The sequence below is a fragment of the Taudactylus pleione genome, unplaced genomic scaffold (genome assembly GCF_031769625.1).
Source record: "Taudactylus pleione unplaced genomic scaffold, aTauple2 ptg000671l, whole genome shotgun sequence".
In the NCBI taxonomy this organism is placed as follows: Eukaryota; Metazoa; Chordata; class Amphibia; order Anura; family Myobatrachidae; genus Taudactylus; species Taudactylus pleione.
The window spans coordinates 3,914,861-3,926,540 of record NW_028285073.1 but is presented as its reverse complement, the minus strand read 5'-3'; the positions used below and the strand labels follow the sequence as shown (position 1 = coordinate 3,926,540).

General features: G+C 50.6%; 1 protein-coding gene across 1 annotated transcript in view; it reads left to right on the top strand.

Moving 5' to 3' along the window:
• Positions 1-1,933: 1,933 nt before the first annotated feature.
• The window catches only part of XRCC5 (X-ray repair cross complementing 5), a 154,883-nt gene continuing 145,136 nt past the window's right edge, over positions 1,934-11,680 (top strand). The window contains exon 1 of the mRNA XM_088455758.1: positions 1,934-2,021. Within this exon, the coding sequence (XP_088311884.1) occupies positions 1,971-2,021 (51 nt within the window). The 5' untranslated portion in view covers positions 1,934-1,970. The remainder of the gene's footprint in view (positions 2,022-11,680) is intronic.

The window sequence follows — 11,680 nt, the reverse complement described above, 5'->3', positions numbered from 1 at the left end:
GGTCGTGATGGTCAAGACCATCGCGACCATCTTGTTGGATTCTCGTATATGCTGTGGGTGGTGACCCACAGCTATACGAGCGTCCAGGAGGATGCTCCATTTTAATGGAGGTGGGCCCTGATTCAGAGTGAGTGCTCTGGTCAGAGCGTCCGGGTCTGAATCAGGGCCTTTGTTCTCTGCGTGCATGATGCAGATGCTGGCAAATACACGCCCAGAAAACGGCCCCGACACGCCCGCATTTTGTCCGGAACTCTCTGTAACTACCCATAAAACGTTCTCTTCCTGTAAATCAATTGCGAGTGAATCCTCGCAGCGACCGGGATTGCAATTAATTTGCAGCACATGCACAATGTGGCTTTTACGCATGCGCAAACCACCGATAATCACTCAACTGTGTAAACATTGGAATAGCGTTCAACTCTAAATCAGGCCGTATATCATTTGTCCAGGATGACCATCATGTTGTTTGTTCATCGTCACTCTAATATGTACCCAGCTTTATTAACATATTTTGACCCAGCAAACTATCCAGTAACAATATTGAGCTCAGAGACTTTGTTGAGCACAGTACTTTGTTGCTAATTGCTTGGATGTTTACAAAGTAACCATTGAGATCACATCATGGTGTTGCAACTATTTCTATGCAAAGCTAAAGTTTAGTCCTTTATTCAGCACAGTTTGGCAAACACAGTACTTGCTGTGCAACATATATAAATCGCAGACTCTGTGGGGTAAATTTACTAAAGTGCTGGATTTTAGAAGTGGAGATAGCAACCAATCAGATTCTACTTAACATTTATCTAGCACCATCTAGAAGATAATAGCTAGAATCTGATCGGTTGCTATGAGCAACATCTCCACTTCTAAAAACTCACACTTTAGTGAATATATCCCCGTAACGCTGATAAAGGGGCATATTCAATTAGGTGCGAGAATAGCAAAAATACCGCAACCGCAGGGTTTTTCCCACAGGTGCAGGATTTTTGCTATTCATAAGTGTGTGATTTTTAATATTTTGAGCGGCGAGAGGTTCTTTTTCCCGCAGTCCCAGAGCATGACCAATTTTTCCTAAAGTCCATACTTTTAGAAAAAAATATCAGGAATTGCTCTGGTTGCTATGGGACCTCCGCGGCATCCCTCATAATGACTTGTTAAGGCCATCCATACATCTGCAATGGATCATCGTGATGTAGTGATGGGATCGGAAACTCTGATCACCATCGATGTTGCGCGATCCATCGCAGGACCAGTGAAATTCTACATGTTAAATTTCACCGATCTGCCAATCACAATAATTTTTTGATCGTGATCAGCATATCTGTGAAATCCAACATGTTGGATTTCAGCGATCCTGTAATGCCGAGTTGCAGAATCACTACATTGCAATGATCCATTGCAGATGTATGTTGGCCTTTAAGCAATTGAAAGCTTCCAATTAGCTTAATTAGTCAGTAATTACACATCTTCTGAAGCCGTGTCTTCTTCATCCACAGGTTGTTGGGACCCAGTCTTCTGCAGCAGTGTGTGTGGTATGTGTGAGTGTGTGTAAGTATGTGTGACTGTGTGTGAGTGATTGTGTGTGTGTGAGTGTCTGTGTGAGCCCCATTTGTGTATGCACCCCCCGGAGGTGAGTTGGGTACAATATGCCGGCAGTCAGGATACTGGCGGTCATAATCCCGACGCCGGCTTCCCGACAGGGTTAGGTTATCAACAAATGTTGGTAAGTACCCTAACCAGGACCGGCCCCAGGCATAGGCATAATAGGCAAATGCCTATGGGCACCTGGACTGCCTAGGGGCATCCCAAGCCTAGGGTGGTAGATTTATTTCTTCTTTTCAGCTGGTCAGCATTCCGAGCCAGCAGGAGAGGTCAGGAAGCTGCAGCAGGATGACACAGAGCAGTGACTCACACAGGCAGAGTGTTTTACTTTCACTTTCTGCTTAGCTCTGTGAGCCACTGCAAGATAAGCCATGCGACGTTGGTGGAGCTACAAGACCCTGCCCCAGCCGTTTAGGATTAAGGTAAGAGCTGGGTGAGTGGCAGATACTGTACAGATGGGAAGTAGGGGCTCAGGGGGGCTGATGACAATGCTATGGGAGTGGGAGGCAGATACATATGGGGAGTGGGGGCTCAAAGGGCTGATGACACTGTTATGGGGAGGAGGAGGCAGAGACATGGGGGTGTGGGAGCTCAGATTTGATGACAGTGCTATGGGGGGACACATGAGGCAGAGACACATGGGGAGTGGCCAGGGCCGGTTCTACAATTATGCATGGTATGCAGCTGGGGAGGGAGCGCTGGCTGTGACCATGCTAATTTATTTTATAACACAACATGGCAGCCAGCAGCTGAGGTGGGCCGCGGGCAGACTGTCGCTGTGACACCGCTGCACCACACTTGTAATGGGCCCCTTGTAAGGAGTGACGTGACATCATGCCGCCACATGGCAGCACAGCGCACATGCAGTGCTGGGGCTGGACACCACAGTGGGGGAGAGGGGGACAAGAGCCAGCGCCCATGTTTGGGGAAGGATCATTGGTGCTGGTGACCATTTTCATGTTCCTCCCGGGACGTCCGTCACCGTCGTTAATCAATTCCCTCCTGGCCCTGGGATGGCTGGCCTGCTGATAAGTTGTTATAAACAATCAGCGTGTCAGTGACAGATGTGTCTGAGTCTGACTTAGAGGCACTGGGCTTATAATGGTGTGGTTTTACTTTTATATATTACCCCTCTGTGACAATGTCTGACTGCTGTGTGTGAGAGAATAGTTGATTGCTGTGTGCATGTGAGAGAGAATGGGTGGCTGATGTGTCCAGGCCTGCCAAGAGCCGTGGCAGGCACCGATAATAGGGGGCATAGCCTAATCACGGGAGGCGTGGCCACGCCCCCTTGGTGACAGAATTCACGGCGCAATGTCAGGGGGGAGTGATCAGTGTGATCGCTCCCCCACACAAGCTTTTGAGACTGCTGTGGCTGCTGCTCAGCAGCCACGAGCAGTCTCCAACTGCAGCTCAGCACACACTGTGTGCTGGGCGGCTGTAAGAGGGGGGTGCAGGACCCGGGCCCCCCAGGAAGCCCGGGCCCGGGTAATCTGTACCCGCTCCCCGCCCCTCTTGGCGCCCCTGGATGTGTCTGAGAGAATGGGTGGCTGATTTGTGTGCATGTGAGAGAGAATGGGTGGCTGATGTGTGTGAGAGAGAGAGAATGGGTGACTGCTGTGTGGGGAAGGGTTGTAATCCTTTTAGTACATCCCTGTGGGGAAGTAGTCGGGAAGCCGATGGACGAAATCCCGACCACCGGCTTCCCGACTGTCTAATCCCAGCAAGGTACTAAAGACAGACGTCGAAAACCCGATGCCTGTCATTAGACCTATGCTGGGAGCTCGACACCTGGCATACCGAGGAGGGTTAGGGTTAGGCTAGGGGAAGGGGGGGGGTTAGGTTTAGGCACCCCCCGGGAGACTTAGGATTAAGCTGCGGGGAAGGGGGGTTAGGGTTAGGCACTTGGGGGAGAGGTCAAGATTAGGCACCCCTAAAGAAGGGTTAGGGTAGGGAGTAAGGTTAGCTAAACTTACCAAAATGAAGGACAGGAATCTTCACCACTGCCAGGCTGCCGCTGTCGGGATTAGTACTTCCGGCCACATGATTCCGCTGTGTGTGCATGTGTGAGAGAATGGGTGACTGCTGTGTGTGCATGTGAGAGAGAATGGGTGACTGCTGTGTGTGAGAGAGAATGGGTGACTGCTGTGTGTGAGAGAGAATGGGTGACTGCTGTGTGTGAGAGAAAATGGGTGACTGCTGTGTGTGAGAGAGAATGGGTGACTGCTGTGTGTGCATGTGAGAGAGAATGGGTGACTGATGTGTGCATGTGAGAGAGAATGGGTGATTGCTGTGTGAGAGAGAGAATGGGTGACTGCTGTGTGTGCATGTGAGAGAGAATGGGTGACTGCTATGTGTGAGAGAGAATGGGTGACTGCTGTGTGTGAGAGAGAATGGGTGACTGCTGTCTGTGCATGTGAGAGAGAATGGGTGACTGCTGTGTGTGAGAGAGAATGGGTGACTGCTGTGTGTGAGAGAGAATGGGTGACTGCTGTGTGTGCATGTGAGAAAATGGGTGACTGCTATGTGTGAGAGAGAATGGGTGACTGCTGTGTGTGAGAGAGAATGGGTGACTGCTGTGTGTGAGAGAGAATGGGTAACTGCTGTGTGTGCATGTGAGAGAGAATGGGTGACTGCTGTGTGTGAGAGAGAATGGGTGACTGCTGTGTGTGAGAGAGAATGGGTGACTGCTGTGTGTGCATGTGAGAGAGAATGGGTGACTGCTGTGTGTGAGAGAGAATGGGTGACTGCTGTGTGTGCATGTGAGAGAGAATGTTTGACTGATGTGTGTGCATGTGAGAGAGAATGGGTGATTGCTGTTTGTGAGAGAGAATGGGTGACTGCTGTGTGTGCATGTGAGAGAGAATGGGTGACTGCTATGTGTGAGAGAGAATGGGTGACTCCTGTGTGTGAGAGAGAATGGGTGACTGCTGTGTGTGAGAGAGAATGGGTGACTGTTGTGTGTGCATGTGCGAGAGAATGGGTAACTGCTGTGTGTGAGAGAGAATGGGTGACTGCTGTGTGTGAGAGAGAATGGGTGACTGCTGTGTGTGCATGTGAGAGAGAATGGGTGACTGCTGTGTGTGAGAGAGAATGGGTGACTGCTGTGTGTGCATGTGCGAGAGAATGGGTGACTGCTGTGTGTGAGAGAGAATGGGTGATTGCTGTGTGAGAGAGAGAATGGGTGACTGCTGTGTGTGCATGTGAGAGAGAATGGGTGACTGCTATGTGTGAGAGAGAATGGGTGACTGCTGTGTGTGAGAGAGACTGGGTGACTGCTGTGTGTGCATGTGAGAGAGAATGGGTGACTGCTCTGTGTGAGAGAGAATGGGTGACTGCTGTGTGTGCATATGAGAGAGAAAGGGTGACTGCTGTGTGTGAGAGAGAATGGGTGACTGCTGTGTGTGCATGTGAGAGAGAATGGGTGACTGCTGTGTGTGTGAGAGAGAACGGGTGACTGCTGTGTGTGCATGTGAGAGAGAATGGGTGACTGCTGTGTGTGAGAGAGAATGGATGACTACTGTGTGTGAGAGAGAATGGGTGACTGCTGTGTGTGCATGTGAGAGAGAATGGGTGACTGCTGTGTGTGAGAGAGAATGGGTGACTGCTGTGTGTGTGAGAGAGAATGGGTGACTGCTGTGTGTGCATGTGAGAGAGAATGGGTGACTGCTGTGTGTGAGAGAATGGGTGACTGCTGTGCGTGAGAGAGAATGGGTGACTGCTGTGTGTGCATGTGAGAGGGAATGGGTGACTGATGTGTGTGCATGTGAGAGAGAATGGGTGATTGCTGTGTGAGAGAGAGAATGGGTGACTGCTGTGTGTGCATGTGAGAGAGAATGGGTGACTGCTATGTGTGAGAGAGAATGGGTAACTGGTGTGTGTGAGAGAGAATGGGTGACGGCTGTGTGTGCATGTGAGAGAGAATGGGTGACTGCTCTGTGTGAGAGAGAATGGGTGACTGCTGTGTGTGCATGTGAGAGAGAATGGGTGACTGCTGTGTGTGAGAGAGAATGGGTGACTGCTGTGTGTGGATGTGAGAGAGAATGGGTGACTGCTGTGTGTGCATGTGAGAGAGAATGGGTGACTGCTGTGTGTGAGAGAGAATAGATGACTGCTGTGTGAGAGAGAGAATGGGTGACTGCTGTGTGTGCATGTGAGAGAGAATGGGTGACTGCTGTGTGTGAGAGAAAATGGGTGACTGCTGTGTGTGAGAGAGAATGGGTGACTGATGTGTGTGCATGTGAGAGAGAATGGGTGACTGCTGTGTGTGAGAGAGAATGGGTGACTGCTGTGTGTGAGAGAGAATGGGTGACTGCTGTGTGTGCATGTGAGAGAGAATGGGTGACTACTGTGTGTGAGAGAGAATGGGTGACTGCTGTGTGTGAGAGAGAATGGGTGACTGCTGTGTGTGCATGTGAGAGAGAATGGGTGACTGCTGTGTGTGAGAGAGAATGGGTGACTGCTGTGTGTGTATGTTAGAGAATGGGTGGCTGCAGCGTGTGAGAGAGAGAATGGGTGACTGCTGTGTGTGCCTGTGAGAGAGAATGGGTGACTGCTGTGTGTGCCTGTGAGAGATAATGGGTGACTGATGTGTGTGCATGTGAGAGAGAATGGATGACTGCTGTTTGAGAGAGAGAGTGGGTGACTGCTGTGTGTGCCTGTGAGAGAGAGAATGGGTGACTGCTGTGTGTGCATATGAGAGAGAAAGGGTGATTGCTGTGTGTGCATGTGAGAATGGGTGACTGCTGTGTGAGAGAGAGAATGGGTGACTGCTATGTGTGTGAGAGAGAGAATGGGTGACTGCTGGGTGTGCATGTGAGAGAGAATGGGTGACAGTTGTGTGTGAATGTGAGAGAGAATGGGTGACTGCAGTGTGAGAGAGAATGGATGACTACTGTGTGAGAGAATGGGTGACTGCTGTGTGTGAGAGAAAGAATGGATGACTGTTGTGTGTGCATGTGAGAGAGAATGGGTGACTGCTGTGTGTGAGAGAGAATGGGTGACTGCTGTGTGTGAGAGAGCATGGATGACTGGTGTGTGTGAGAGAGAATGGGTGACTGCTGTGTGTGCATGTGATAATGGGTGACTGCTTTGTGTGTGAGAGAATGGGTGACTGCTGTGTGTGCATGTGAGAGAGAATGGATGACAGCTGTGTGTGAGAGAGAATGGGTGACTGCTGTGTGTGAGAGAGAATGGGTGACTGCTGTGTGTGCATGTGAGAGAGAATGGGTGACTGCTGTTTGTGCATGTGAGAGAGAATGGGTGACTGCTGTGTGTGCATGTGAGAGAATGGGTGACTGCTGTGTGTGAGAGAATGGGTGACTGCTGTGTGTGCATGTGAGAGAGAATGGGTGACTGCTGTGTGTGAGAGAGAATGGGTGACTGCTGTGTGTGCATGTGAGAGAGAATGGGTGACTGCTGTGTGTGCATGTGAGAGAGAATGGGTGACTGTTGTGTGTGCATGTGAGAGAGAATGGGTGACTGCTGTGTGTGAGAGAGAATGGGTGACTGCTGTGTGTGAGAGAGCATGGATGACTGCTGTGTGTGAGAGAGAATGGGTGACTGCTGTGTGTGCATGTGAGAGAGAATGGGTGACTGTTGTGTGTGCATGTGAGAGAATGGGTGACTGCTGTGTGTGAGAGAATGGGTGACTGCTGTGTGTGCATGTGAGAGAGAATGGGTGACTGCTGTGTGTGAGAGAGAATGGGTGACTGCTGTGTGTGCATGTGAGAGAGAATGGGTGACTGCTGTGTGTGAGAGAGAATGGGTGACTGCTGTGTGTGAGAGAGAATGGGTGACTGCTGTGTGTGCATGTGAGAGAGAATGGGTGACTGCTGTATGTGTGAGAGAATGGGTGACTGCTGTGTGTGCATGTGAGAGAGAATGGGTGACTGCTGCGTGTGCATGTGAGAGAATGGGTGACTGCTGTGTGTGTGAGAGAATGGGTGACTGCTGTGTGTGCATGTGAGAGAGAATGATTGCCTGCTGTGTGTGCATGTGAGAGAGAATGGGTGACTGCTGTGTGTGTGAGAGAATGGGTGACTGCTGTGTGTGCATGTGAGAGAATGGGTGACTGCTGTGTGTGAGAGAGAATGGGTGACTGCTGTGTGTGAGAGAGAATGGGTGACTGCTGTGTGAGAGAGAGAATGGGTGACTGCTGTGTGTGCATGTGAGAGAGAATGGGTGACTGCTGTGTGTGCATGTGAGAGAGAATGGGTGACTGCTGTGTGTGAGAGAGAATGGGTGACTGCTGTGTGTGAGAGAGAATGGGTGACTGCTGTGTGTGCATGTGAGAGAGAATGGGTGACTGCTGTATGTGTGAGAGAATGGGTGACTGCTGTGTGTGCATGTGAGAGAGAATGGGTGACTGCTGCGTGTGCATGTGAGAGAATGGGTGACTGCTGTGTGTGTGAGAGAATGGGTGACTGCTGTGTGTGCATGTGAGAGAGAATGATTGCCTGCTGTGTGTGCATGTGAGAGAGAATGGGTGACTGCTGTGTGTGTGAGAGAATGGGTGACTGCTGTGTGTGCATGTGAGAGAATGGGTGACTGCTGTGTGTGAGAGAGAATGGGTGACTGCTGTGTGTGAGAGAGAATGGGTGACTGCTGTGTGTGCATGTGAGAGAGAATGGGTGAGTGCTGTGTGTGCATGTGAGAGAGAATGGGTGACTGTTGTGTGTGCATGTGAGAGAGAATGGGTGACTGCTGTGTGTGAGAGAGCATGGGTGACTGCTGTGTGTGAGAGAGCATGGATGACTGCTGTGTGTGAGAGAGAATGGGTGACTGCTGTGTGTGCATGTGAGAGAGAATGGGTGACTGCTGTGTGTGCATGTGAGAGAGAATGGGTGACTGCTGTGTGTGCATGTGAGAGAATGGGTGACTGCTGTGTGTGAGAGAATGGGTGACTGCTGTGTGTGCATGTGAGAGAGAATGGGTGACTGCTGTGTGTGAGAGAGAATGGGTGACTGCTGTGTGTGCATGTGAGAGAGAATGGGTGACTGCTGTGTGTGAGAGAGAATGGGTGACTGCTGTGTGTGAGAGAGAATGGGTGACTGCTGTGTGTGCATGTGAGAGAGAATGGGTGACTGCTGTATGTGTGAGAGAATGGGTGACTGCTGTGTGTGCATGTGAGAGAGAATGGGTGACTGCTGCATGTGCATGTGAGAGAATGGGTGACTTCTGTGTGTGTGAGAGAATGGGTGACTGCTGTGTGTGCATGTGAGAGAGAATGATTGCCTGCTGTGTGTGCATGTGAGAGAGAATGGGTGACTGCTGTGTGTGTGAGAGAATGGGTGACTGCTGTGTGTGCATGTGAGAGAATGGGTGACTGCTGTGTGTGAGAGAGAATGGGTGACTGCTGTGTGTGAGAGAGAATGGGTGACTGCTGTGTTTGCATGTGAGAGAGAATGGGTGACTGTTGTGTGTGCATGTGAGAGAGAATGGGTGACTGCTGTGTGTGAGAGAATGGGTGACTGCTGTGTGTGCATGTGAGAGAGAATGGGTGACTGCTGTGTGTGAGAGAAAATGGGTGACTGCTGTTTGTGAGAGAGAATGGGTGACTGCTGTGTGTGCATGTGAGAGAGAATGGGTGACTGCTATGTGTGAGAGAGAGAATCAGGGGCAGAACTATGGGAGACAATGGAGGCGCCTGCCGCCGGGTGCCAGCACTGAAGGGGCACCTCCACCATCACCCACAATATATTCACCCCACTTAGTGCTGCAAATATGGGTGATAGAGGGCACTAAATGATAATTTGCCTCCGGGCGTCTGGGATGAACTTACGCCACTGGAGAGAATAGATGACTGCTGTGTGTGCATGTGAGAGAGAATGGGTGATTGCTGTGTGAGAGAGAAAATGGGTGACTGATGTGTGTTCATGAGAGAGAGAATGGGGGACTGCTGTGTGTGAGAGAGAGAATGGGTGACTGATGTGTATGCATGAGAGAGAGAATGGGTGACTGCTGTGTGTGCATGTGAGAGAGAATGGGTGATCAGGGCCGCCAAGAGCCAAGGCGGGCTTCGGTAATAGGGGGCGTGGTCTAATCTCGGGAGGCATGGCCACGCCCCCTTGCCGGAAAATAAATAAATAAAAAAGGGGGCACCAAATAGGCATGGGCCAGCTCTGACCATAACCCTACCTCTAAACCTAACCCTCTCTCCCCACAGCCTAAGCCTAACTCTCCCCCCCTGCAGCCTAAACCTAACCTCCCCCTTGCAGCCTTACCCTAAACCTACCCCCCCACAGCCTAACTTTAACCGACCCCCTAGTGCCTAACCCTAACCCCCGAACCGTAACCCCATTACTAACCACCAGGATGTTGTCGTTCGGGATGCTGGCGCTGGGATTCTGACCAGTGTCGGGATTCCAGCACCTGCATCCCGACCGTTGAGATCTCAACTACATCCACCGGAGGCAGCAGCAGGGAGAACTATGGGCCTCATTCAGACCCACTTGCAAGCGGCTCGCAAGTGGGTCGATGGTGAGGGAGCTCCTTCATGCGCATGCGCCAGACGCGACGAGCGAAGGACTTTCCTTCGCTCGTTGTGTCTGATCAAAGGGGGCGTGCTGTCGATGTTGATTGACAGCACGCCCCCTTTGTTGGGCGTGCCTGCCAGACGGAGGCGTTCCCAAGGGAACGCCTACCGTCAGAAGCCGGCCCCACTGACATCACTAGTGATGTCAGTGGGAGTGATTTTGGCTCTGATAGAGCCAAAATCACTCCAGGGCTTGTGGTCGAAAACCCCGACCACAGGCTTCTGGTCGCACTGGCGATGGTCGTGATGGTCAAGACCATCGCGACCATCATCCTGCACGCTCGTATGTGCTGTGGGTGGTGACCCACAGCTATACGAGCGTCCAGGAGGACGCTCCATTTTTATGGAGGACGGCCCTCATTCAGAGCGAGCGCTCTGCTCAGAGCGTCCGACTCTGAATGAGGGCCTATATCTCCAAGCAGCTACCTCCCCACCAAGCAGCCCCATGGCCTCCCACCAATGCCCTCGACTCCCAGCAGCACCGTCCCAGTGAAAAGATGGAAGGGAGATGACTGGGAGATGTGGAGACCACCATACTAGTAAGTCATATTTTTATTCCTTTTCTTTCTCGGATTGTTGGGTTTTCAGTGCGTTTACAGTGCTGAAAACCCCACTTGCATTGGGTTACCATAGGTATTGTAGCACGTATACCTGCGGTAATCCAAAATTAGGTGCGATGTCCACGTGATTTTTTGCGGTGGAAACCTCGCTCCCAATTGAATATGACCCAAAGAGTCTAGATGGAGGAAATGCATCTGGTGAGTGCACCACTGAGCTCCATCGTAATGAACTGAGTTATTAGATATTGTAATATTTTCTGTGTGCAAAGATCTTTCTTTACCTTTACCTCTTGTACCTCTTGAGCAATAGTGGAGCCTGCGTTGAAGCGGTGGAACAGAATAATACATTTCGGTAAGGAAGACACCTCAACACAATGCAACTTCCCTGAGTATCACAAATCTGACAGCCTAGCAGCCCCCATAGAAACCTATGGGGGCTGCTTCTGCTGTTGTAAATGGAGGGACCGTGGTACATGGTACATCCAGGGGATCCTTAATAATTGTGGGCGCCCTTGGAAAATGGCTGTTTTTTTGGGAGATATCTTGCAAATATTATATGATAAATAGATCCCTAAGAGGGTTTAAAATAATGACTTGGTGGTTAAAAGGCCTAGTTAAAGTAAATTTGTGGAAAAATCAGTTCTGGGGGGATCTCTGTAAATTTGCAGTATCCCCTGAATGTATCTAGGGTGGGACCACAGCATATTGGAGATATCTGCTGCGGTCCCCAGTTTTTGCTCACATTAGCAGCCCCCATAGGTTTCTATGGGGGCTGTTTTTTTGCTGAATTTACCAAGCTCCAGAAAGTATCAGCCCTAGATGGAGTTAGCCACAGTAGCCTGCGGGCTACAGATAGCAAGAGTTACCGGGATAGGGATCCGTAGTAGTGCTGAAGAAAAAATAAAGGGATTGTATAAGCATCACCGCAGGAATTGGTGTCCATACAGATGTTTTTTAATACATCTAGGTCAGGTGTGGGGAAATT